Source organism: Plutella xylostella, chromosome 7 (assembly GCF_932276165.1).
Source record: "Plutella xylostella chromosome 7, ilPluXylo3.1, whole genome shotgun sequence".
In the NCBI taxonomy this organism is placed as follows: Eukaryota; Metazoa; Arthropoda; class Insecta; order Lepidoptera; family Plutellidae; genus Plutella; species Plutella xylostella.
Window position 1 is genome coordinate 1,495,401 of NC_063987.1, and position 24,534 is coordinate 1,519,934.

Below are 24,534 nucleotides of genomic sequence, written 5' to 3' on the forward strand. Positions count from 1 at the left end.
TTTTGTTTGTTACGTTGGCTTGTAGGTACTTGATTTTGTGAATTGACTAACGGTGTGAAAATCTTTCAACTTCGTCGTGCCGCATATTCACTCATTCGCGTGAGTCGAGTTTATTTCGCAATCTTCCATCCCGGTTTCTCGGCGTGCGAACAAGTGAGTCGAGTGAGGTTCACTCTAAGTTTTGTCTGACTGTCTGACTAGCAGTGAATCGATCAGTCGATACTTTTTTCAAAGTAACTACCTAATACTATGTGTCGTTGTTTTTTTTTTTGTAATTTGCGTAGTGATTTGTTAAGTAAAAGTTGCATTTATTATTTTAATCCAATAAATGAGTACGTTTTTATGGAATCAGTCATTTAATAACGAGTCGTGTTTGCAACTGAAATAAGTTTTGACTGACAATGACTGTATGTTTTTTGATTTTTAAAATTTTATCGAATAGGACAGGAAAATTATTTTACTTTTTGTATAATAAACTGCCATAATAAGTATTTTGTCGGTTTCCATAATTATTTAAAAAGGTCATGTTACTTTTCTGGGGAAAATGTTACTTTTTGATCTGATTCGTGTTATATTTGACTATCTGCCACTGGCAACACTGAAAATAAATCAAGTTTCAATTAAGTAGTAATGCAAATGCCAAAATCCGTTTTACTGATTGAAAACTTTGCCCTGCGACATTTTGAAACTATTTTCATGAAAGATGTAAATGTAAATCACAAGTTTTTTTTGTCTTTTAATGGATATCGAAACTTGGCAAGGGATAAAAGTAGAAAGCCTTGAAAACTTTGTGAAAATAGAAATTGGTATAGATACCTACTGTAAAATTTTCATATTATATAAGAAAAAAAAAATGATTTAAGTAATTGAATTACTCAATATAATAAAATATTTCCTATAAAATAAATAAGCGCAAAGCTCTTAGTACGTTAAAATCTAATTTTTATTACCTATAAATCAATTAAATTCAAAGCTGCTTTTATTGTTTTTTTTCTGACAACATTTAGCATTCCAACAATAAACTCGGAAAAACTCATCTGTCAAAATTATATCTTTAAACCGTAGCACTGTTAGCATAAAACGCAACCAGCTAATTTAACGTGAGCTTTCAACAAGAGAAAGCATGGAAACACGTGCATACAACACATTGGCTAGCGGGGCTCTTTACAAAATTGCCAAAGGAGCGTACAAGACTGTCTGACGCCCGTACAAAGGTGAAGCAACACCGACTGCTGTATCGACCGGGGCAGCCGACGCGCGCACTCAAACAGACGAATGTTGAAAGCCGCCAAAATGAGAATTTGAAAATGGAACACCGCTATTTTGAAATCCAAACTGGCTGGAGAGAAAAAGACGAAAACACGAGTTTTAATCCCGAGACGGCAAAGTTAGCTGACAGCGAGAGCAATTCGCAACTGGCCGGTTAGAATTTTTAATCGACGAGCAAAGTCAATTTAAAACTACAGCTTGCGACAGTTTTCCATCGAGCTCTAATCGTGTTTAGTTCGATTTTGTTTTCTATTTCCAAATCCAAAACTTTTCCACGGTGTTGGAAACAATTGAAAGCACATACGGCCTTTTGAGCTGCCAGTATGAAGGCTCGGGGTTGGTCGCACGCGCCCAGTCGTCTCTGGCGAGCGGAGTCGCCCTGACGTCGCGGTAAACAACTTAGTGATCCAAAAACGCTGTCCTCACTTTTGAAATTAGAACCGTACGATGGTTTAGTAGTGACACGTTTACGTGGAACTAACCGTAGTTCAGTGCAATTGCTTAAACGGTGGAAGTAAAGACCTTTGATGAGGGCTATAGATACTAGGGCGGCTATTTTGGTATACCTCACATTGGTATACAACGTAGTATTTGAATTCCATTAAGTGTTATTGAGTTTTCTCCGGACATAATACCTGCTTTATGGATTGAGCAGCGAATTGGCCACGGTATTTGTTACTGCATTATGCTATTTTTTTCACAGCCTTCGTGATTTGTCGCCGTTATAGAAAAAAAATATTCAAGGTTTCTCTATGAATTAGAATATTGGCATAGGTTTTCAACACAGTACTGCCAAGATGAAACAAAAATTTCTAATGTTATTAGGAATACTTTACTACGCTTTCGTTACCCGCAATCAATTATCAATAAAATATTGTATACGAATAATGACAAGCATTAAAATAACTAACATAGGTACTTTTAATGCTTTAATAACTGTCAGTTGTTAACATTTGCCTATATCCCGGGGAAACAGGAAAAACAACATAGATTGAGTTTAGACGTTGGAGGTTAGGTTATGTAATACTACTTAGGGCATGTAAAAAAACTAGGGTCCAAAATCTTTCTGCTGAAATTAAGGGGATCCCTAAAGCTAAAATGCTAAAGTCGGCTTGATATACTTGATTAGATTGGAAAAACGGTAGCTTCTATCACATTGATAAAAATATATATTGTAGCAGAGGGTATACTGAACATGTTAGTTGCTTAGAAATTGGTGCAGGATTATAATAAGTATGTTAAAAAAAAATGCAAACACACCATGTCTTTTGCCATTTTTTGACTTATTATGAAAAAACCCTCGAAATCAGAGGGCCCATTTTCATGGAATCTTATATGTATGTGTAGGTAATTAAATTCTTAACAAAGTTACCTTAAAGAGTTGGATTTAATGGACCAGAAGTCAACTTTTTTTGCAAAAAACTAATAAATTCCGGTTTAAAAATGATGACACCGTGACAGATTTCAGATTTCTTCAGTCGTCGCCCTGGTGGCGGCCTGTTAGGAGCGATACCCACGCCATTTTATTTTTTATCAAATATTTCACAAAAACTGATTAAATCAACAAATTATGACTACAAGTATTATAATACATATGCATTTGCTATGGAAAGTTAATTTTCTAATCATTTTAGATGCAGAAAAGCCGAAAATTCTTAGAAAACATTTCGCCTTTTCGATTTGTTTACATTTTTTACTATAGAGTTACAGATGCATAGATAAAGGTAAACATTGCACATAATGACACTTATTAGATTCTCCGAATAAGAACTATACGGTCAATGCAGTATGCCAAAGCGCGAGCCTGTTTATATTCTGAGGGGTAATTTATTTTATTTTAACGGTTGTGTATGGTAGGTAAGCTACACAATATACAGGGTGTTGAAAATTAAGTTCATAATTTGTTTTATTTGAAACCAAAAACCGTAGTTAATTAAAAATATATATATTTTAAGATGTGGTAGTCTGTACACTACAGGTTGTTAAAAATAAGTAAGTATTTTTAAAAATTGAAGATCTAAAATTTACATAATTTTATGCGTTACAAGTGGAATAAAATACCGCATAATATTATGTACAACTATGTAAGAGCCTAGTTTTTAAAAAAAAACTCATAAGAAAATATTAAATACACAGGTTTTTTAACCCCTGAAGGAAATAGAGGGGTGTTATAAGTTTAAAGTAAGGGCTGAATTTTTTTTTTAAATTAGGGTGATAGGTAATGTATATTTTTAATGATTTTTTCAAATAGATAAATGATATACCATTTTTAAATTGCCATAAAATTACCTATAGTTATAGTTATAGAAAAGGGCAGGGCTACCAGTGCCCATTCGCCACTGCAACCTAAAAGATCTATAAATTATGACTCCCCATGCCGAGTCTCACTCTACAGGCCCAGGTCTTTTATAAACCTGATATTACCTATACAGGATGTTGCAAAAAGGGTATACTGTGCCGAAAGGGTTTGACTCAGGGGTTATTCTGAACAACTTTTGTTCTCCAAGTTTTGGAAATTCTCGAAAAATAAATTCGGTCTCTATAGTAAAAAGTCACGTGATCGAATAAGTTTCTATGTAAAAGGTTTTGCTACGTGAATTTTCAAAATTGTAGAAGAAAAGTGGATCAGAATGGCACCTAAATCCACTTTTGGCTAAGCTTTATACCCTTTTTTCAATACCTTGTATAAAATATCGTCAGCGTCACCTTAGATCGTAATCATCGTAACTCCTCGTGACCAAATTTTAGAGGAGACAAAAATACTGTTTTATTTGTAGTTCTAGTTGGCATACTACCCACCTAAAGTTTTTTTTAACTAGCCTAAAAATGATTTGTTTAGACAGTCTATCTTCCTGTTCAACCGCAGCCTGAGTGCCAGTGACTCAATGACTGAAAGGAGGCCATTAGTGCTCCTAAATAAATAAAGCAGGCCTGTAGATTATCTTTCAGTGTACCGACACATCTGATTGCTGTAAGAGCCTGATAAGCTCTTCGAACGAGTCATACCTCTGTGGTGGTACGGTTTCGACCTTTCGGACAGTCAGTTTGGCATCCGAAATGCGGATTCGAATAGTGGGTACAATACTTTGCGTTCGTTCACTGTCGGAGCAGGATAAGAACCACGGGCGAGTTGTTGCGCTGGCTGTTTGCTTAAAAATAGTAACCGCGTTCAACTCTATCCCCTAGAGGGCGAACCTTTAGGGCGGCTCTTGTATACCATCACTTGTCTTCTTATCTGCAGAAAATTGACAGAGGTCATACGTGTCTAACAAGTACATTAAGGATGCGAAAAGAGAGGGTTTGTTTTCACTGAAGAAGTTCAGTTGCGGAGTTCCACAGCGGTAGGTCTTGGACCCCTCTGCTGTGGAACTTGGCATACAACGCGGTCCTGCAAATCAAGCTCGCAAACGGCGTTAGCACAGTGCATTTTTCTAATGTCACACAGGTCGTGAGGTAGGCTGAGAGCCTCCTTCGGGGATGACATCCCAATGATTCATTACGAAAAAATTGCTGCAGCTGTGCTCGCCATGCAGTGCATGGGCTACTTCCGAATCTGGGGGGCTGTTGCAAAGGAGTCCGTTGCCTCTATACGGTACGGGTTCCGTGCGATCTATGATCCTTCCGGGAGCACCTGTCTTGTCAAGTCGAAGAGAATGGCTCGTATTCGACGCAACCTGCAGTACTGGTGGGATTGGTTGGAGGACAGGACAGCAGGAAGCTGCAGCAGCCGTCATGCTGTGATTCGACGCATAGATGCAAAAAAAAGTTGAAAGTAACTTCATGTTAATAAAATATTAGATCTTAATTTAACAACATAACATTGCAAAAAAAAATTAACATTGTTGAGTATGTTATTGTAATTTACTAAAGTAGTAATAAAAACAAAGGCTTATTGCATAGTTTTCGTTCACGTTCGCCTACATCGCACGTTGTATATGAGAATAAAGGGTATAATTACTAAGTTTTCTTGTTTAAAAAACACGGTTTGGGGTTTAGAGGAAAACAAATGGTAAAATGCGGAATACAGTTTTTTTTTTCGAATAAAGAGGAAAACATGTGAATTCAAAAAACGTTTCTATTGACACCAAAGAGTACTTTTCGCCGAGAAAAGTGGAGTTACAATGTTTGCGATCTAAAGTGATGATAGAACTAGAACTTATTTTTTCAGTTCACCTGCTGTTGAGTGAAATCGTAATTAGGTAAATGACTCCTTGACATGAAAATAACTTTTTTTTTATAATCGTTATAACAAAACCGTTTTTTTTAATACAGCAATATTTGTAGGTGTACTTACAGTGAGCAAAAGAGCGCAGGAAGGTGTAAATTTTTTGGTTTTTAAGAAACAAAAATATTATTTCTATCATATCCCAAATACACATAAGTACTTAAAAAAAAAATACACACTCTCGCCTTGTACTAATGTACTCCCTTGCGGGGGTACTTACATGTTATTATTTTTCTGGTGACCTCCCCATATCCCTTTGCCAGCTACGTAACCTTTTGTGACACCCTGTATATGCAGAGTTCTGCAAACTACTGTTCTGCTTTTGAAACACCAAAAAAAAACAGGTCGTCTAACTAAAAGGTCACGTGACCAAAAAAAAATTATATGAAGAAGCGTTTTTTTCATGAATATAAAAAATTACGTAGGATAAAAGTTTTTCAGAGTGACGCCTGAGTAACGCCCTTTCGGCTAACTATACTTTTTTTTATTATACGGGGGCAGAGTTTAATACAACACCCTGAACTATTAAACTCTGATAATATTTTCGCGATTTTTTTACATTCTGATTTCATTTCCTGGCTTAGAAATAACATCAATAACATGCTGCACACGTAGGTTTCGGCATAGTATTAAACCCTTTTTGCAACAACCTGTATAAATATCGGCACGGGTACGACTTTATATATAATTAATTATTAAATATTAAAAATACTTTCAAATAAAAATAAATATTTTCGTATCACAAAACAATATTACTTACTTAGTATATTTTTAACAAAGTGGCATGTCTTCACTTTTAAGTTTTCGAGTACTATGTTAAAATTTCATGTCATTGTCCGTAGAACGCCCCGCATACCTCAACCCCCCCTCACTAGATTTGACAGATTCTGATTTTCTTCCAGCTTTAGTGACAGCCTTAAGCTTAGAAATATTTTAGATTCCTATTTACCAGACCGTGACTTTTTAATTCATTTTTCACAGACAAAAACAGTCTAAAGAAGTAGCTAATTTGTTACCGGTAAACATTACCATGTCGACGCATTTTTTTTTATATGCGTAGAAAAGTTATAATTTTGCTAAATAATATAAATAAGTGTACTAAAGACAAGCCATTCGGAACAATAACCTTGTTTGTACAACAATGATGACTTGTAGGTTATATTTTTAAAGTTTAATTTCCTACTTCTGTTTTTATAATTTTCTTGTATGTTTAGGCCTTGTAATTTATAATCTGTTTATATACGAGTACACCTATCTACCTTAAAACCTACTAAAAATATTTACTTATCATAAAGAAAAATATTCTTAGGTACTAACAAAAAATGTGGTTTTCTATTTTGTACTATAACTTACTGTAAGCGACTCGTTTCTGTTTTGTTACATAAAACACTTCTATTTTCTAAACTGCTCAAAGAAAATATATGACTTTTATTTATTTAGGCTAGAATTTTTAGTAGGTACCTAACAATGCCTTGGAATCGATTCCGGATCAGATAAAATGTTAAAAATGGTAAAATGTTAAAAAGACTACATATCATAGTAAAACTCTGACCGAAATCCTTCGCCTTTGATTTGCTTACTTTATGTTATCTCTAAACTCACAGTTAAACCTGTTGATAAGGTTAATGGGTGGTCCACTGCGAGTAACTTTCATTTATTGTTCTCATGGGACAACGCATACAGAACTTCATTATTGTATTTAATGAAAAATCTCCAAAAATTTCCAGCTGATCGTAGATTGGAAACTAGGTTCAGAGTTTAGACAAAATTATGAAAGATGAAACCTTGTCTCAAGTCATGTGTTAGAAACATTTTTTGAGGAACTATATTATAAAAATGATTACCCTCTCTCTCATTATGAAAACATAATAGTAGAACAACATTATTTTCAGAAGTTCGATATGTAACCACCTCCTAACGGGATTACTTTAATTTATGTAACACCCTGTATGTACCATCTCAAACAGTATACACATATGTATGCAATCTATGCAATAGTATGCATACATATACAGGCATCGCTATGCCTTATCGAACAAAGTTGGCATGAAATCGATAGTTTCATTCATTGTCCATTGCTTTGCATGTGGCGACTGTGAATATTATAATAGCAATTGATTTTAGCATGTTACTGCAACATGACAATACAGCACAGTAAGAGAGAACAAAACTTACGAGAATCTGTAAGTTTTTGTAAAATAAAACACAATTGGCGACCGAATGGCGTAGTGGTTAGTGACCCTGACTACTGAGCCGAAGGTCCCGGGTTCGATTCCCGGCTGGGGCACATATTTGTTTAAAGACAGATATTTGTACTCGGGTCTTGGGTGTTGATATTTATATTTAGTATCTATCTATCTATGTATTTGTGTAGACATATCAGCTGTCCGACACCCATAACACAGGCTCTGCCTACCTTGGGGTCGGATGGCCGTGTGTGAGATGGCCCGCATATTATTATTATTATAATTTGCCTTGAATTTGTCATTGTGAAGAAAATGTGCTTGTTATGAAAGAATATCCTGAAAAAATGTCACAGTTACTTTTGCATTTATAATATTAGTTAGGATTAACAAACAATATACGAACAAGATGGTGTGTCACATACAAAAGAAAAGCAAAAAAACACGCGCATTTTTTTACTCTCAAACCGTTTTAAGTTCAACATAGTTTACCCCCATTGTTACAAAGTTATAACATTAGTCATAAATATTCTAAAGTCAAAGTGAAATGTTTTTAATCATCGTATAGATTTAAAAATTTCTGATGAACGTAAATTTTTACAAATTACTATCCGTTACTCTTATAGTTATATAGTTATATAGTTATAGAAAAGGGGAGGGCAACCAGTGCCCATTCGCCACTGCGACCTAAAAGATCTATTGTGACTCCCCTTGCCCAGTCAAATCTCACTATCCAGGCCCAGGTCTTTTATAAACCTGATGATCTTACCTGGAGAGAGAGACCTGACATCTATGGGGGCTAATTTGTAGCCGCCCAAGATTCTGTTTCTCTTGTGAATGATGGCCTCACATTCACAGAGAATATGCATGGGCGTTTCGTCCTCTTCATTGCAAAATCTACAAGTTGGAGTATCGGACAGACCCATTTTATGTAAGTGACTGTTCAACCTACAGTGACCTGATAAGGTTCTTGTCAAGACCCTTAACTGGTTGCGTGTGAGCTCTAAAGCTCGACGCGTAAATTTCTGCGAATAGCCCACGATTAGGGCTCTTGCATGATGTTGCCCTGGTACATTATTCCAAGCCTCTAAGCTTTGGTTCTGTGCCCAGTCCTTGATCTCGCGACGACTGGTGCATTTTGGTAGCCCGATGATGGGCTCGGGGCCCAACGGTAGGCTTTCTGCTCCCAGACGTGCGAGCTCATCTGCTTCCTCATTGCCATTGATGCCACAATGTCCGGGCACCCATCGCAGGGTCACTCTATTGTTAGCTCCAATTTTGTTCAGGATGAGGATGCACTCCATTATAAGTTTGGAGTTAACTTCTGCAGAAGTCAATGCTTTAAGAGCAGCTTGGCTGTCTGACAGAATAAATATATTCCTCCGAGTGAAGGCTCTATCCAGGTTTTCGTATGCACATCCAATGATGGCATATATCTCGGCTTGGAATACGGAGGCAAACCTTCCCAGGCTCGCATATTTGCGCGCTCTTGGCCTTTCTCCGTAAATGCCTGAACCTGCCAGGCCTTCCTTTTTGGATCCATCGGTGTACCACACGATGTCTCCCGACCGGAAAGTTTGAAGGGCCTTATCATCATTCCACTTCTCCCTTTCTGGTATCTCAACTGAGAAGAGCCTTGAGAAACAGTACTCCGTTTCCATAGCGTCGGAAGGCATCGCCATGGCATGGGTACTGAGAAGCTCTCGGTGGAGCGAGCTGAACACAGCCGAGTGCCATCGGTTCCTGCCTCCTTCAGCAGCCCGTAGCATAGCTGATCGAGCCTCTTTCTGCACATGTATGTGTAAAGGGCTAAGATTCAGCATGGCTTCCATCGCTGCTGTCGGAGTGGACCTTATAGCTCCAGTGGCCATCAGACACGCTAACCTTTGAAGACTACTTAATAGATCTTGACAGGTTTTTTGTTGGGTTTTCCTGTGCCATACTACGCAGCCGTATGTAACCATAGGTCTCACTACGGCTTCGTATAGCCAAAGGGTTAACTTCGGCTTAAGGCCCCATTTTTTCCCAACTAGTCTACAGCACGATCCCATAGCGCACTTAGCTTTCTGGGCTATGTACTGCAGATGTTGATTCCAAGTCAGCTTCTGATCTAGGATTACACCAAGATATTTGGCTTCTTTGGAGAAGTTTACCGTTTCCCCAAAGAGAACCGGTGGTCTCAGACCATCTAGGATCCTTCTTCGGGTGAACGGTACAATTATGGTTTTGCTGGCATTTACAGAGAGTTGATACTCCCTGCACCAGCGCTCTACCATCTTAAGGGCTGTTTGCATCAGATCTGAAATCGTGCTGGCGCTTTTGCCTACGATGGTTATGACGAGATCATCAGCGTAGCCCTGAGTGTCGAAGCGAGCTTCATTGAGCTCACAGAGCAGGGTGTCGACAACAATGGACCACTCCAGGGGCGATAGTACGCCGCCTTGGGGACATCCTCTTGTTATTTTAACCTCAATGCTCTTGTCCAGGAGTGTTGTTTTAACAGTCCTGTTGGTTAACATCGATTCTATCCACGTAAGTGTGGTGTTGTCGATGTTTTTGTCCCTCATACATTTGAGAATGACATTCGTCGAGGTGTTATCAAAAGCACCCTCTACATCTAGAAAAGCACAGAGGGCAATTTCTTTGTCCTCTAGTGCTTTCTCAATCCTATCAGTAAGTTCAATTAGGGCAGTTTCCGTAGATTTGCCCTTCTGATAGGCGTGCTGCTTCACATGTAGTGGGTTTTGTGTGAGGTAGCCCATTCTAATATGAAGATTGATCACCTTTTCCATAGCTTTGAGCATGAAGGAGGTGAGACTTATGGGTCTATAGGACTTAGGTAGGGACTTGTCTCTATTTCCCGTTTTGGGGATAAAGGTCACCCTCACCCTAGTCCAAAGGTGTGGCATATACCCCCAGGCATAAGAAGCTCTGAAGATTTTAACCACAACTGGAAGGATAATATCACATGCTTCTTGTAGTAGTGCTGGAAATATATTATCCTCTCCCCCGGTTTTAAAGGGCATGAAGCTTTTGATTGCCCATCTAACGCGGTCAGGAGTGAAGACCTGTGAGGCTTTTCTCCAGTCCTCATTACTTGGCCTGATTTTGGTAGGCTGCTGCCCTGTATGTGCATCAATGTGCTCATCCAGCGATCCAGGAAAGTGGGTCTGTGCAAGCAGCCTAAGAGTCTCCTCTGGGGATTCAGTAAAGGTCCCATCTGGTCTTTTAAGCAGTCCCAGATTTGCGGAAGGCGATTTAGACAAAATCTTTTTGATTTTCGCAACATGAGGGGCGCTTTTTACCTCCTCACAGAAGCGCCTCCAAGATTGCCTTTTCGCCTTCCGGAGCTCGCGATTAAATTCAGTGAGGGCTTTCCTATACAAATCCCATTCCTTTGTGATTTTAGCCCTGTTGAATTCTTTCCGAGCTGTTTTTCTTAGATGCTCCAGGTTAGAGTTCCACCTTAGTGTTAGAGCATCTAGTTTTTAGAGGGCAACTGTTCTCGTAGGCATCTAACATGCACCTTCCGAGCTCCTCTACTGTAGATTCGAGTTGCTGTATGGATTTGACGGAGCCTTTTATAATCCCTAGGTTTTCCGAAACTTGGTGTCGATAAACGTCCCAGTCTGTAGCCTTAGGATTTCTGAAGGTCTCCACTTGGCTCTTCCCTATGAGAGCAATGTCGAATCGTATGTGTCTGTGATCAGACATGGATGCCTCTTTCGAGACATGCCAGTTGCAAGCACGTCTTTCAAGTAGATCTGTGCAGATTGTTACATCTAGAACCTCCTGACGCGCACGTGTAACGAAAGTTGGTGTGTTTCCATCATTTAGTGTTAGTAAGTTTTTAGTCAGGAGGAAGTCGAACAAGATCTCACCTCTCTTGTTGGTATCCGTACTGCCCCAGGCTGTGTGATGGGAATTGCAATCGGCCCCTATCACAAGCTGGGCATTCTGGTCCTCACAATACTCCACCAGTGGAGCGAGGGCCGTCGACGGATCTGTGTGCTCCCCGGGCAGGTAGGCCGAGCTAACAATGAGCTTCATGCCCTCACAGCCGGGTAGCATTACGTGTGCCGCTACTAGGTCATCAGTGCAGAATCCTGGAATCGGCAAAAATTTCATATTCTTTTTAAAGACTATGCAAGCTCTGGGTCTATTGCCACAAGTATTGTATAAAACGTTACCTGCAGCGGTCAGTCCCAGTACCGTGTTTCCATGGATCCACGGTTCTTGTAACAAAGCCATGTCCAGTCCATCCTCTTGGAGGACCTTGCACGCGACGGCACTAGATGCCTTCGCGTGTTGGAGGTTGGCTTGTAAGATTTTCAACATGGTGGTAGGAAGGGAGGGGATAGGATTTAGGATTTATTATATATTTGTGCAATAAAGAATTAAATAAATAAATAAATAAAAATTTGGAGATTAAGGAGGGTAAGTTGAAGGAATTAGGTTTAGGGACTTGGTGGGTTAAGGTGGGTTGTTGAGGGGATTACGGGAGGCTTTCTTACTGGAGTGCTCCTTTGCCAGAGAGGGCAGCTGCGTGGGCCGCCTCACTCCAGCTGCAGCTCCAGCAGCTCTCCCACGTGGCGCCGGTGCCTTGCGGGCGCCCGGGCGCGCGGGCTTGCCGCCCCGTGGTGCAGCACCCCCGGCCGGCGGCGCGCGTGACGGCCCCGGCCGGTGAGTACTTATACCACTCGGCCCCGCAACTGGCTCTACCGCCGCGCTCGACCCCCCTCGGCTCTCTGCTTCCACCGGCCCATCAGGCCTAGCTTGGCAGTGAGCCGCCGGGAGAGTGGTTTGCGCGGTGGGTTGCTCCACGGCGGCTGCTCCCTTCGGGACTCTGGCCCTGAAAACAGCCCCAGCCATTCCACAGTTGGGACGGAAATTCACGGCCTTAAGTACTTCGTAGGAGTCTTTCGAGAGAGAGAAGGTCAAATGTTGACCATTCTTCTCGAGCCTCCTACCAAGCACTCGCCATGTGCTGCAGTCGAGACCGGCGTTCTGCTTTCGCAGCAGATCGAGGAGGACCTTCGGTTCCGCAAAGGACTTGAAGAAGGCCGTCGCTATCACGGGCCTGGGTAGGGCTTGCCCTTCAACTGTCTTCAGGGCTGCCCCCACCCAGGGCTGAAGTCTGCTGCTACAACCGCAGAGCCAATCCCGACTGGCCTGGTTGAGACACGTGACGATAATGAGACCGTCTGCGTAGGACACTCCCCCGAAGACGGGCGCTGTCCCTGGCGCAAACTCGGTCACATAGAGCTCTCTCTCGATGGCAGCGTTAAAGAGCGCTACGTCCTCAATATTGAGGGCCCTTCGCTCATCGCGCACACCCACCTTGAGAGAGCTGGCGGCGGCACTATAGGTGGGGCGGTCCTCCGGGGTCCCATCACACCTAGGTTGCTTCCGCGGTGGATTTGGCGGCGTTTGCTCCTCCGACCTAGTCCTTTTACTGGCCTGGGTGGGAGTAGCTTCAACCTCCAACTCACTCTCAGTCTCCGCAAGCGGCCTTAGGCAGAGGGCTTTAGCCTCTTCGATGCTTTTGCCCTTTGCCAGCCACATGCGGAGCCTTCTCCTGGCGGCACCTGAGCGAGCCGGTCTTCGGGTAGACACCTGCTCTCTCTGGTTGTCACCAGCCCCTTCAGGGGCGATTTGGTCAGCGGGATTTTCCGGTACCCCAGTGACCAAAGGAGGGACGTTTGGGTCGTCCCCTGCAGTAGCTAACTTAGCTACGTCTAAAATTAAATCTTCCATAGACATGAAGATCCCACGAGTAGCTAGGGAAATAAAGGTCCACCCATACAGAGCCCCGCATGCACAGGTAAGGCGGGAGACGACTGCACCCGGGTTCCGCCTGGTGCCCGGTGCCCTCCGTTTGCGACTAAGCTCCCCCTTAGCCACGCATCCTTCGGCACGGTAGGATCACACCTTGGATTGGGGATTTTTGGAGTCAAGGTTTACTCCTCCAGGATAGCAAGGGATGAAGGAATATGATAGAGTAGGATTAGGAGGGGGCGGAAGGTTAATGCCACTTATACCGGTCAGATATAAGTGACATCTTCCCTTGTCCGGGGTGCGCTGTGCCAGAGTTGTGACCAACAGTGGCACAGCGAACAACTGGCTATCCGCAACCTGCCAACCCGCCCGGTCGCATGGGAAGAGTGCGACAGTCCCGTAGAAGATACAATGCAGCAGTCCTTTAAGGAGCTGCCGCAGGGCACAACCACAGGACTCCGGGATCCGTTACTCTTACCAAACTAATTCAAAATAAGAGCTCAGTGCTACCACTGAGACTTAAAACAAAATGGGGTGTTATTTTGTCGACACTAGAGACGTTTCGTTTGCAATGGCACTCCATCTAGTTCGTATGAAAATATATTTGATATTTATATCACAACCAGTGTGCTGTCATAACTGACATTCAAGACAATCCGACATCCGAAATGAAACCACAGATTCTGGCGGCAGACAGTCTAGATAAGATAGCCCTAGCTAGGTGACCTATAGATTGAGCCTAGACTTAGCCACATTGCAAGCATTATTATAGGTCATGTATTTCAGGCTGACCTGGATGTTGTGATAATTTTAGCATTTGTGCATTTATGTATTAATTTCCATCGTTGATTTTAATGTATTTATTGACCACAGAGCTAAAACATGATGTTATAAGTTTGATAATGTGTATCTGTCTATTGTCTTACACATTATAATGTAGATGTATCTTATATGCTCTTCAAATGCTGTTTTCAACGTAAAATAGCAATAACATTATATATTTGGCCCGGGGGCTTACATAATAAAAAAAATATTTTATCTATTCGAAATCAATCAATCCATACTTTTTATTTAGAGTCAGATAAAATCCGAATATAAAAAAATAGTAGCATGGGCCCCTGAATATGGTCATTTAAACTTGATAATAATGTTTGTTGATTAACCAATTAACGTAAATGGTGTTATTCACTTGATATTTAAAGGGGTAGACGAGTTCTCGAGTGGAGACCACGAACATGCAAACTCAGCGTGGAGAGCCCTCCTGCCCGCTGGACTGACCACCTTAGGCGGGTAGCCGGTAATAGTTGCATGAGAAAGGCCGAGGACCGAGTGTTTTGGCGCTCCTTGGGAGAGGCCTATGTCCAGCAGTGGATGATTATTGGCTGATGATGATCATGATACATTAATATCATATATTCTGTTAAGAGTATGTTTGTAATATTAAACAGCCTATGTGACCCAGTTGGAAGAAAACAAACAAGGAATACGGAATCGTTCAAATATTATCGATAATTCTTTATTCAAATTAATGCAATTCGAAGTCAAAACAAAGAATCCAATGAAAACATTAAACGGCGCCGGAAGGAACCAGCTATGAGGAGTAATATTACAATAACACGAATTATTATTTCTGTGTCTCACATTCCATCGCTTTATCGATCGTTTTTTATTATCAGTGAGTATAGATTAGTGTGGTTTTCAAAGAATATAATTAGATTGTTTAAGTAATCATGGAATCAATATATTCGATATTGTTAAAGATTCTTATGTAATGTTTCTATCCCTCGCTAGATTTAGATAAGTAGTATTTTGTGCTGCCAAGAACACTCCTCACTTTCCAAGTAGAGAATAAAGTGCAGTTAGAAGATTTGTGATTTATTCATTGTTTACAAACTAATGGTCTCGGTATGACAGTAAACAAAATAGGTCAGTATTTAAAAAATACCTACTGTCCGCATTTATCTTTGTATTTGTTTATGACTCTTCATCTAGTTCGTATGTCTTATATCGTATGGTATGGTATATCGTTGGGCGTAGAAGAATTTCTACGGATTCTGGATATATTTTTAAGCAAAGAATCCACTCCAGATTATTAATATTGCGGAAAAACTGGGTTGGCTTGTAAAAAAAATTAAATTTAGTACTTAAAACAATTTATTTCAGCCAAACAACTATCGTAGATATAATTTATAGGATGAAATTACTTACAAGGAAGGAATGAGAAATAATATTTTATTCCCTCGGGTTCGCGTTTCAGTTGGTTCATAATTTATAGCATTTTCACCCAATTACGACGTCCTAATAGATTTTCTAGGCATCAGATTCAGTTACACTCAGAATTTCCCTAAATATATTTCCCAAATATTTTAACTTAACTTTAACTTTTTTGGAAATCTGTACATACAAAATTCACAATGTCCTTTCTCAAATATTCTAACTTTACTTCACTTTTTTATTTTGGAAATTTGTAGAGTATATTTCCATGTACATATAGTAATATATAGGTTTTTTTGCATCTGCGTATCGAAGTACACAGCGTTTTGCTGACGGCAGAAGACATGCACGTTTTGGCTGCTTTTCATTAAACGCTTGTCCCGACCCAGCGCTATTTCCTGGCATCCAGCCAAAATCCATTTAACCGACCATATTGTAGAGTCAGTCCGGCCGTATGCGGAACCAACAGCCCTCATCAAAGTTCTCAAACCCACAGCAACAATGCCTGAATCAGCGCAACAACATTAGTGTCAAGTAACGCGATATACCATAAAGGAATAGGCAGAATTACCACCGTGATGCAGCTCAGCTGAGACGAGCGCTATGGTCGCTAATAGAGCCGCTTCGCCAACATGGCCGATGAAGAGAAACTCCCGATCCCGCCAACTCTTCTTGAGAAGCTCCTCTTCTACACCACAGCTTCGTTCGTCTTGCTCGCGATCTTCAGCCTGTTCGCCTTCCTGTTCTTAGTTCCCTTCGTCATCGAGCCAGCGTTCACGACAATCTTCATGCAATTCGACCTGAACCCGGCGCTATGTGTGACGGCCGGAGTGAAGCATCTGGTCGGCACCAGCAACTGCTCGTGGGCATCTTGCCGCGAGGGATGCACCAAGGATCTGTTTGAGTGCACCCAGATCCGGGTCAACTACAAGCTCGGACCTGACTCCAACATTTCCGCCACTGAGTATGAAAACCTCATCAGGATGGACCGAGCAATCCGGGAGTATGAGTACGAGAACTACGACTCGTCTGTCGACAGAGCGTATCCGGAGACGGCAGAAGAAGATGGCATGGATTTACCCGACGCACTACCCACCGGTCTTCAAGGGAACGATTCCGAATGGTACTTCACTGGGGCGAGACTCTTCCCGAACGTGAAAGGCTGCGGCTACCCGCCCATTTTGAATTGCACCATATTCTTCGGAAAGTACATTAAAGTTGGCAACAACTACACTTGCTACCATAGCAAAGTGGACCCCGGGATAGTAATCACTGAGCTGGACATGTGGCAGAATACGCTGAACTTAGTTTACGCCATAGCCATTCCTGTGCCATCGTTTTTCATTTCGGTGATATATTTAACGTTTGCTTACTTCAAGATTTATAATACTGAAGCAGAGTCAGAGCAGGAGCCTCTACAGGGTGATGCTGAGGCGATGGCTACTGGTGATGATGAGAAGCCGATCACTCCAGGGTCGGATACGTTCAGAGAAGACCTGGCTTGCTTCGGCCATGAGCTGAGACTCGCGATTGAAAAGGACAAGGAAGGCTTCGAGTCGAATAGTCCACCGATTTCAAATTCTGCGTCGTTGTCTGGGTAAGTTTTCCTAATTTTTTATTATCTAATAGATTTGTATTTGTAGCGATTGTTATACTAAAATCTATAATAATACCTTTCTAGACTTTGGCATGAAATGATCGCGCGCAAAAGCCACTATACTAAGTATTTTTTTAAATAAAAATGCGGCCTACATTAGGGCAAAACACCCAGTAACTGACCACCTTAAGGGAGTTGTTCCAGTAATTTATCTGTAGCGGGCTGAATTCTTATCGCTTATTGAATCCGATTTTTGTTTTAGAAACTAGAATAACAGAGCTACATTCCTGAGTAAATAGCAAACATGTAGAAGTTACTCATTTTTTTATATATTTTTGCAAACAAAAAGTAGTGATTTTCCCAGTAACTGACCACTAAAATCTAGTAACTGACCACACTCGATGCCAGTAACTGACCACCAATTTAAAATGGTTTAAAAATGGAATTATGATTAAATCTTATTATTATTTATTTATTTGATTACTTCATGTAAAAGTACCGATCCTCTGGTCTCTTTTAATGTGTGACACATCACTTTTGCTCAAGGTTTCTTAACTGAAAAGTGCATTAAATTAATTAATCAGATTAATGCATAATTTAAATGATATCTTATCCTAATAATTAATTTAAGAGCCTCACGATCATTTAACTCCCTGACCAGAGAATACCCAATTCTTGACTTATTTGTTAGTAACCCTAAAATGGCATACTTCTGTCTGACCGACAAATTCAGCTCAAAATTTGTTAAGTAGGTAGATATTTATATAGATATTTTGTATAATAGGCACATTCACTTCATTTATTTGTAATCTCACTTATATTTACGTAAAGTTATTATTTAAGGCTATTTTAATGTTTTTTACTTTTATTTATTACTATTCACTGAAATAAGTAGAACTTATTAGGCATAATGGCAATATTTTGTTTCTTATATGTGGAAACTTGTAATTGGCTGTCTGTCTCATACTTTGCTATTTTTACTGATATCTCTAGCTGTAAGTTTTCCTTTAAATAAATAAATAAATAAATAAAATAAATAAATAAATAATCAACCATTTATTTATTAAAAACACAAGTTTATGCATTTTTGTTAAATACTAAAAACAAAGAAATAAACACACATGCACATAGTGAACACGCATTTTAAATTTACAGCTTTAAGGGAGTTTAAGTGGCCCCAATGTAGTACCTTCAGATAAGTCACAGAAAGGGCGATTTTGTTTGTCCGGAACAAGCCAGGGTCAGTGGGACAGGCCCATGAAGCATTCATGGTGCCAGAAACGAGCATTTCCTTAAATATAAAGTAGCGAATCCAAGCGCTAAAGCCGGTCTTTTCCATATTCGGTAGGTATCAACTGATGAGGAGGAGGAATCGTGGCGGATTGTTTTGTCGGCATAAACATAAATTCCTCACCGGAAAAGTAGGCCCTTTCCCCGCCGGTCCTTTCAAGGATGTAGGACCAGAGACACATGGTTTTCATTATTGCTGAAACCCCACCCAGAGACCTCCAGTGCGGCTAAAAGAGTCATTGAGGCTAGCCATTGTAATTATGACCGAATCAGATATTCGGGGTTAGTTTTTCAGGATACAAAGATGGATGCCTTGACGAACGGGATTTCAATGACTTTGTTGAGGATTCAACTGGAATATTTAGGATGCTGTTGAAACGTGCTTTCGTAGGTAAGTATTTGGCCAAAGACAGGAGTAGTCATTTCTGCAAGGGGGACAGGGAATCTTTGCCTCGTTGAAGAGGCGTCACTGAAGCAGAACATCGCTATACTTTCTGCATTTTCCGCTGCTGGACTAATGTGTCTGCCAATGATGGTATAGCGTTGCCAGTGGATTCCAGATAGTTGTGGTATCGGTTCCAAATGGCTGGGGTGTTGGTCATGGTAACGACTTATAGAAGAATGCCCCATTTCTTGTGTGCCAATTTTACCGTTCTGTTTGAAATCCGCTGGCCGTTCATAATGCCATTGAAGGGCGTGTTGGTGCACCGGCTGAGGGTGCTAGCATTGTAGTGATGCTTTCTTTTTCCTATTTTGCTGAAGTGGCTTTGCCTGTCTTTGAAAAAATGTGGAGGCGCGTTTCGTCGGTAACGTAGGTATATTCGGGTTGGATCATTAATAGCGTCATTGAGGTCTTGTTTGCCAAGTGCTTTTGTGCTCCGGGAACCAATTTCATCTGGTTCACAAGCGCTGGCATTGGTTAGGTACGCCTTCAGCTGTTCTGAAGATAGCATTTGAGTATCTTTTCATAGAGTGAGATGGTGAAAGCCATTTGTCTCCTGGTCTTGCATTCTTGAAGGGGCTGCTCCAATGATTATCTTTAAGGAAAAATGGTGACATCTGTCTTTATCCTGGAGAATCCACATTATCCTAGGCTGATAGTATGCTCGACTAGCGTTTTATCTTCTTCATCAGCTAATACCGAATCTGGAACAAACTTGGACTTAGTGTTTGAATTCTCTATATTTTAAAAGGTGTCACCCTGAATTATTTTGGAATGTCTTGTTGATCCTAGTTTGTCTCAGACAAGTGGAATTGCCTTTTCTATACTTTTTTGCTATCTTGGCGCTTCTTCATCTCGCTGAAAGCTGTAAAAATATATCATATATAATAATACCAGTAACTGACCACCAATTTACCCAATAACTGACCACCTATGTCAGTAAATGGAAGGAGTGAAGATAGAATGCTCATATTTTGAGACAAGAAAATGGCACATATGAGCTTTAATATTACGTTCTTATTTTGCCTAAATTCAGCTTCAACCAAAAATCCCAATAACCGACATAGGTGGTCAGTTATTGGAAAATCGTTGTTTTGTCGTCCAGTAACTGTCCACCCCATTAAAAACAATCAAACGGGAAATAACAAGCTGAATCTTATCAAAAACGTAATCTTTATAATTAAATCTATATGGTGTAATTTTTTCTTTCAATGATTTCAATTTTTTTCATGGTAAATTTTACGATCAAAAAATTCACTTACCTTAACAAATACGTTAGTCACAACTGCAATTTACTCGGTTCGCGCGCCAACTGAACTTTTTCGATCGCTCACTATCCATCTGTTGGCGGCTGGCAAAATCTTTTGTATCAGTAATGCTCTCAATGAACCACAAAATAGACTGGATGTTCACTAGATGGCCCTGCTTGGCTATATTTCTTATTTATTGGAGTTGAAGAGGAAGGTGGTCAGTTACTGGCACATGGTCAGTTACTGGGTGTTTTGCCTAATATTCGCAATCCATACACAAAAAACATAATAAATATCAAAAACAACTAGGTACTACAAATAAATAAACTATAGGTATACTATGAAACACATAAATTCACACACTGTTGCAAAAACCTCTTCATCATGAATCGGATCGAAGTATGTATATTGTATATCTTTTTATACACCGAATCTAATATTAAATTTTCTTATAAATGTAAGCTACACAGGTTTTGACGAAACCTTTGGAAGCTACAAAACAAAACTTGTCACATAAATTTCCTACTTTCTACAAACATGTAGCTCCAAGAAAGTAGAGCCTGCGAGTACGGCCCAGCCTTAGTTCTTACTTTGTAAGATTTAAAGACGAACTTGCAATGTTTGTGTTCGTCTTTGAATCTTCCTGTCGTTTAAAAGCATCCTTTAGAGAGCTACGTCGTAAAGTTTTACATGGCGTAGCACTCTGAATAAAGATGACAGCAAGCGTAGGTAAATTCTAGGTATGAAGGCTGAAATCCTATACAGGTTGTTGCAAAAGATGGTATACTAAGCCGAAAGGGGTGAGTCAGAGGGTCTGAACTACTTTTGTTCCACAACATAGGCACATTCGCGAAAAAATAATTAAGTAATTGGTTACGTGACTTTTTACTATACAGAAACATATTAACAGTTGTTTAATTTGATTGACCCCCTGAGTCACCCCCTTTTGGCTTAGTATACCACTGTAACAACTCCCTGTAGGTAGTTAGGTACATAAATTTGTGCACATTACAAACAACAATCCTGTCAACAAAACTGTTCAATTTTTTATACATCTGACAGTTGTTAGCGATGCTGCTAAGGTTTGTTGATTGCCTATGTGTCGGTAGTGGTAAGGTAATAGGTCCTAGGTATAATAAATATGTTTGTTTTAGGTAAATTATGGTATTCATTCAGTTCAATTGAATTTCCGCATGTAAATTAACGGCCTTGCCATTCATTTCCCTGGTTAATTTAACCAGTTGAGTGCGACATAAAAATTTAAACAATATTTCCTATTCTCATTAGTTTTAATCATGTGAAATTAAAACTACTTACGGGCTTATATAAATATGATATCATGATATACAATTTAACCCGAATAACACCAATTAATATTTTAGTAAAATTAGTGTAGTAGGCTTAGTAAGCACACAAACACATATAGGTACATACAAATACCTACACTCACACACAAACATACAACCAGCAGTGTTATAAGTTTCTGACGTGTAATTTTTTTGGCAGGACCAAGTCTTCCTTCGTGAATGCCTAGTCCCGGTGATGTAACACTCACCGAGGTATGTTCTCCTGGTTACAAAAAGCTAATGCCCATGCATTTTCAGCCATAAATTTAATTATACTTAGGGCCTGTTTCAAGATGACTGGATAATGCCTACCTGTGAGATAACAGACATGCTATCCGGCTATTATATTTTAGACCGTGACAGAATGTCTTTTATCCCGCAGGTAGTAATTATCCAGACATTGCGAAACAGGCCCTTAGTATAATTTTGAGCTTCACGAATAGGTGCTTGCAACACTGCCCCTTTCATAATTCATAATAATCCTCGCACTATGCACACATTTAGCTTTTTTACTACATCAGTGTGAAGAATATAGAACTCAATTCAAACAGTAATTTAATCTACTAATCGTCATTGTTTTGAAATAAACGTTAAGTACTTACTGCATTTATGAAAGGATATAATTTCATGCTATCTATAAAAATAGTTTACTATAGGTTTGATAATATTCATATCTTTAAAACAATGACGAAAAATATCTGAGAAGTCGTCCGTAACTCTATAATTAGGTACAATTATGTAGATATTTAATAATCAATGCTTTGATGAGAAAGCTGAAAGTAGTAATTATTGTACGATAAAATAAATAACTTATTATAGCCTACCTTTTTGCTTCGCCGTTTACGCCGCAGTAGTCGCAAAAAAATTGGATTATGTTTTTTTATAAATAGAAGGTAGTTGCAAAAGTGGTATACTAAGTCGAAAGAGGTGACTGGATGTGTTTGTTTATTCAAAGTCAAAGTCAAAGTCAAAGTCTTACCAAAGATGTGTTTTCACCAAAAGGATGACCCCATAGGTCACCGGCTTTCAGTTTAGTATACTTACCACTTTACAACACCCTGCACATAAATCTTTTATTTATTTATGTATTTATTTAATACTTTATTGCACAAATATAACATAAGTGTACAAAAGGTGGACTTAATGCTAAAAGCATTTTCTACCAGCCAACCTACAGGAGGTACAAGAAAACAAGTAGAAAGGTGCAAAAAAAAAATTAAACAGGAAAAACTAAATATAGTCACTAGATTTTGGGTCCTTCAATAATATTTTATCAGTCCCTCGTTCTACAAGTTTGTCACTTCATTTGTCACTTCAGTAGAATTATAAAAGTAAATTTTCTTATGATTTCACCCCCAAAATACTCACCAGTTAGTAACCATTGCCTGAAATATTCATCATATATGCCAAATTACTCGGAATGAAAACATAAAAGGTCAACTAACATTGTACTTTTCTCCACTTCCAGATGACAAGACAGCTGAAGTTGCGAGGACTCTCAAAAACTGCTCGACCACGAGTTTTTGTGAAGAGCTAAGGTCCCCTCGGACACCCTGTGTGGTCGAAAATCGACTTGACAGATGACGCCAATAGTGGCGCGTGCGCAGGTCAGGACTAAAGTGAGAAGTGAGTGAGGCATGGGTGAGCGAAAGATAAAAAAATATTTATTTTTAATTTTAAACGCGTTGTGAAGAATATTAAAATGAGGATTTTGAAAACATTTTTTAATACATACTTCGTTTCGGGTATGACAAAAGTTTGATGAAAAAGAATGTATTCGTTTCTATACCCACTGGTACAGTATGCTAAATAAAATAACGAAATTATTTGAATATTGTGTTGCTCAATTTCTTTATTTTGTTGCATTAATAAAAAGTGTTTTCAAAAACGATTCGATAAATATAGTGACTTTATTCAAATATAGAGAATTTTCTCTCCTATTGTAAAATGTAAGAGTTTACAATAAAAATATGCTCGATTGCTATGGTGTTAATCGCACGCGTGCTAAAATTATAATTGTAATTTATAAACAAATAATAAATTAATTGTAAAAAAAAATATTTATGAAAACACAAGCTATTTACGATTGATGGGCGACGGTTGTTGTTTTCTAATAAATGGTTAAGCAATAGTAGTTAAGTTAAAAAATTATAAAGTTTAGTTGTTTAAATCTATAAAAAATATATTAATTTATTTATGTATACATTGTTTAGCTGTCACATTGAAAGCATCGACTTAAGCATATTTCATATCAGCAATATAGGCTGAGCCCAGTGTTAGTGTATAAATTACATTACATTAATTTTTTCATTATAAAATATTAGCCAGAATTAGGAAGATCACAGTACAATTTTGATGATATCATTAATTTAGATAATTAAATATTTCATTTAGGTAGGTATTAAAGGTCAAACTACTACTTATGTTTTACAGAAAAAAAACTAACATTTGACACTTTTTTGCGACCCTGTAGAAAGCCAAATTCAAATCGTTCGCTTAATAAAAAAAGAATACTTACTAACCTAGAAAATTTATCGAGAAGTGGATTTTTTTACTATACTTAAGAGCATTTTTTCTATAACATCAAGCCGTGTTTTATAGTTTTTGAAATGGAAATGTTTCGATTAAAGAAAATTAATTACTATTGCTAATAAAACATAGGTTGGAATTTCCCTTTTGGATTCGTTTACTAGTATCGATTGTCCGTCCCAGGTTAACCTTTTTTAAAAATTCATCGAAACTCATTAGTAGTCCACTTTGTCCGAACCACAATTACCCACTACCGAAAATAGGTATTGTAACTTTAATATGCCTATATATAGCATTAAAACCCGATTCACACACTGTTTAGTGCGAGTGTAAAGTAGACTTACAACATACATTGCACGCACTCACGCCTTGTACTAATGTACTCCCTTGCGGGGTAGGCAGAGGTGCATT

At 39.2% G+C, this 24,534-nt stretch overlaps 3 protein-coding genes across 7 annotated transcripts; 1 reads left to right on the forward strand and 2 right to left on the reverse strand.

Annotated features, from left to right (window-relative positions):
• The first annotated feature begins 1,609 nt into the window (after positions 1–1,609).
• On the forward strand, positions 1,610–23,502 carry LOC105380014 (protein tipE). Of its 4 annotated transcripts, none has more exons than XM_038106945.2 (4): positions 1,610–1,937; positions 16,166–17,266; positions 21,755–21,807; positions 23,063–23,502. In XM_038106945.2, the coding sequence occupies exons 2-3, from the start codon at positions 16,302–16,304 to the stop codon at positions 21,780–21,782; spliced, it is 993 nt and encodes a 330-aa protein (XP_037962873.1). In that variant the 5' UTR covers positions 1,610–1,937; positions 16,166–16,301; the 3' UTR covers positions 21,783–21,807; positions 23,063–23,502. The 4 variants fall into 4 exon arrangements, with proteins under 4 accessions (XP_037962873.1, XP_037962876.1, XP_037962880.1 ...); XM_038106948.2 differs by having other exon boundaries at positions 1,610–1,829; XM_038106950.2 differs by having other exon boundaries at positions 1,616–1,711.
• On the reverse strand, positions 8,397–12,015 carry LOC125488794. The gene is made up of 3 exons (XM_048622274.1): positions 11,868–12,015; positions 11,559–11,783; positions 8,397–10,471 (listed from the first exon to the last, which is right to left on the reverse strand). Exons 1-3 carry the CDS (start codon positions 12,013–12,015, stop codon positions 8,397–8,399), a joined length of 2,448 nt encoding a protein of 815 aa, XP_048478231.1.
• LOC125488719 lies at positions 11,557–13,914 on the reverse strand. 2 transcript variants are annotated; one of them, XM_048621999.1, is made up of 3 exons: positions 12,099–13,914; positions 11,868–12,048; positions 11,557–11,783 (listed from the first exon to the last, which is right to left on the reverse strand). In XM_048621999.1, exon 1 carries the CDS (start codon positions 13,438–13,440, stop codon positions 12,151–12,153), a length of 1,290 nt encoding a protein of 429 aa, XP_048477956.1. In that variant the 5' UTR covers positions 13,441–13,914; the 3' UTR covers positions 11,557–11,783; positions 11,868–12,048; positions 12,099–12,150. The 2 variants fall into 2 exon arrangements, with proteins under 2 accessions (XP_048477956.1, XP_048477955.1); XM_048621998.1 differs by having other exon boundaries at positions 11,557–12,048.
• Positions 23,503–24,534: the final 1,032 nt, after the last annotated feature.

What these genes read in the sequence shown, in the direction of transcription:
- LOC125488794 (XM_048622274.1), bottom strand. Translation starts at nt 12,015, where the DNA reads ATGTTGAAAATCTTACAAGCCAACCTCCAACACGCGAAGGCATCTAGT. An exon ending in ACTGGGACTGACCGCTGCAG is followed by an intron (nt 11,784 to 11,867) that starts GTAACGTTTTAT and finishes TGCCGATTCCAG; the next exon opens with GATTCTGCACTGATGACCTA. An exon ending in TACGGATACCAACAAGAGAG is followed by an intron (nt 10,472 to 11,558) that starts GTGAGATCTTGT and finishes TCATGCTCAAAG; the next exon opens with CTATGGAAAAGGTGATCAAT.
- LOC105380014 (XM_038106945.2), top strand. Translation starts at nt 16,302, where the DNA reads ATGGCCGATGAAGAGAAACTCCCGATCCCGCCAACTCTTCTTGAGAAG. An exon ending in AATTCTGCGTCGTTGTCTGG is followed by an intron (nt 17,267 to 21,754) that starts GTAAGTTTTCCT and finishes TTTTTTTGGCAG; the next exon opens with GACCAAGTCTTCCTTCGTGA.
- LOC125488719 (XM_048621999.1), bottom strand. Translation starts at nt 13,440, where the DNA reads ATGTCTATGGAAGATTTAATTTTAGACGTAGCTAAGTTAGCTACTGCA.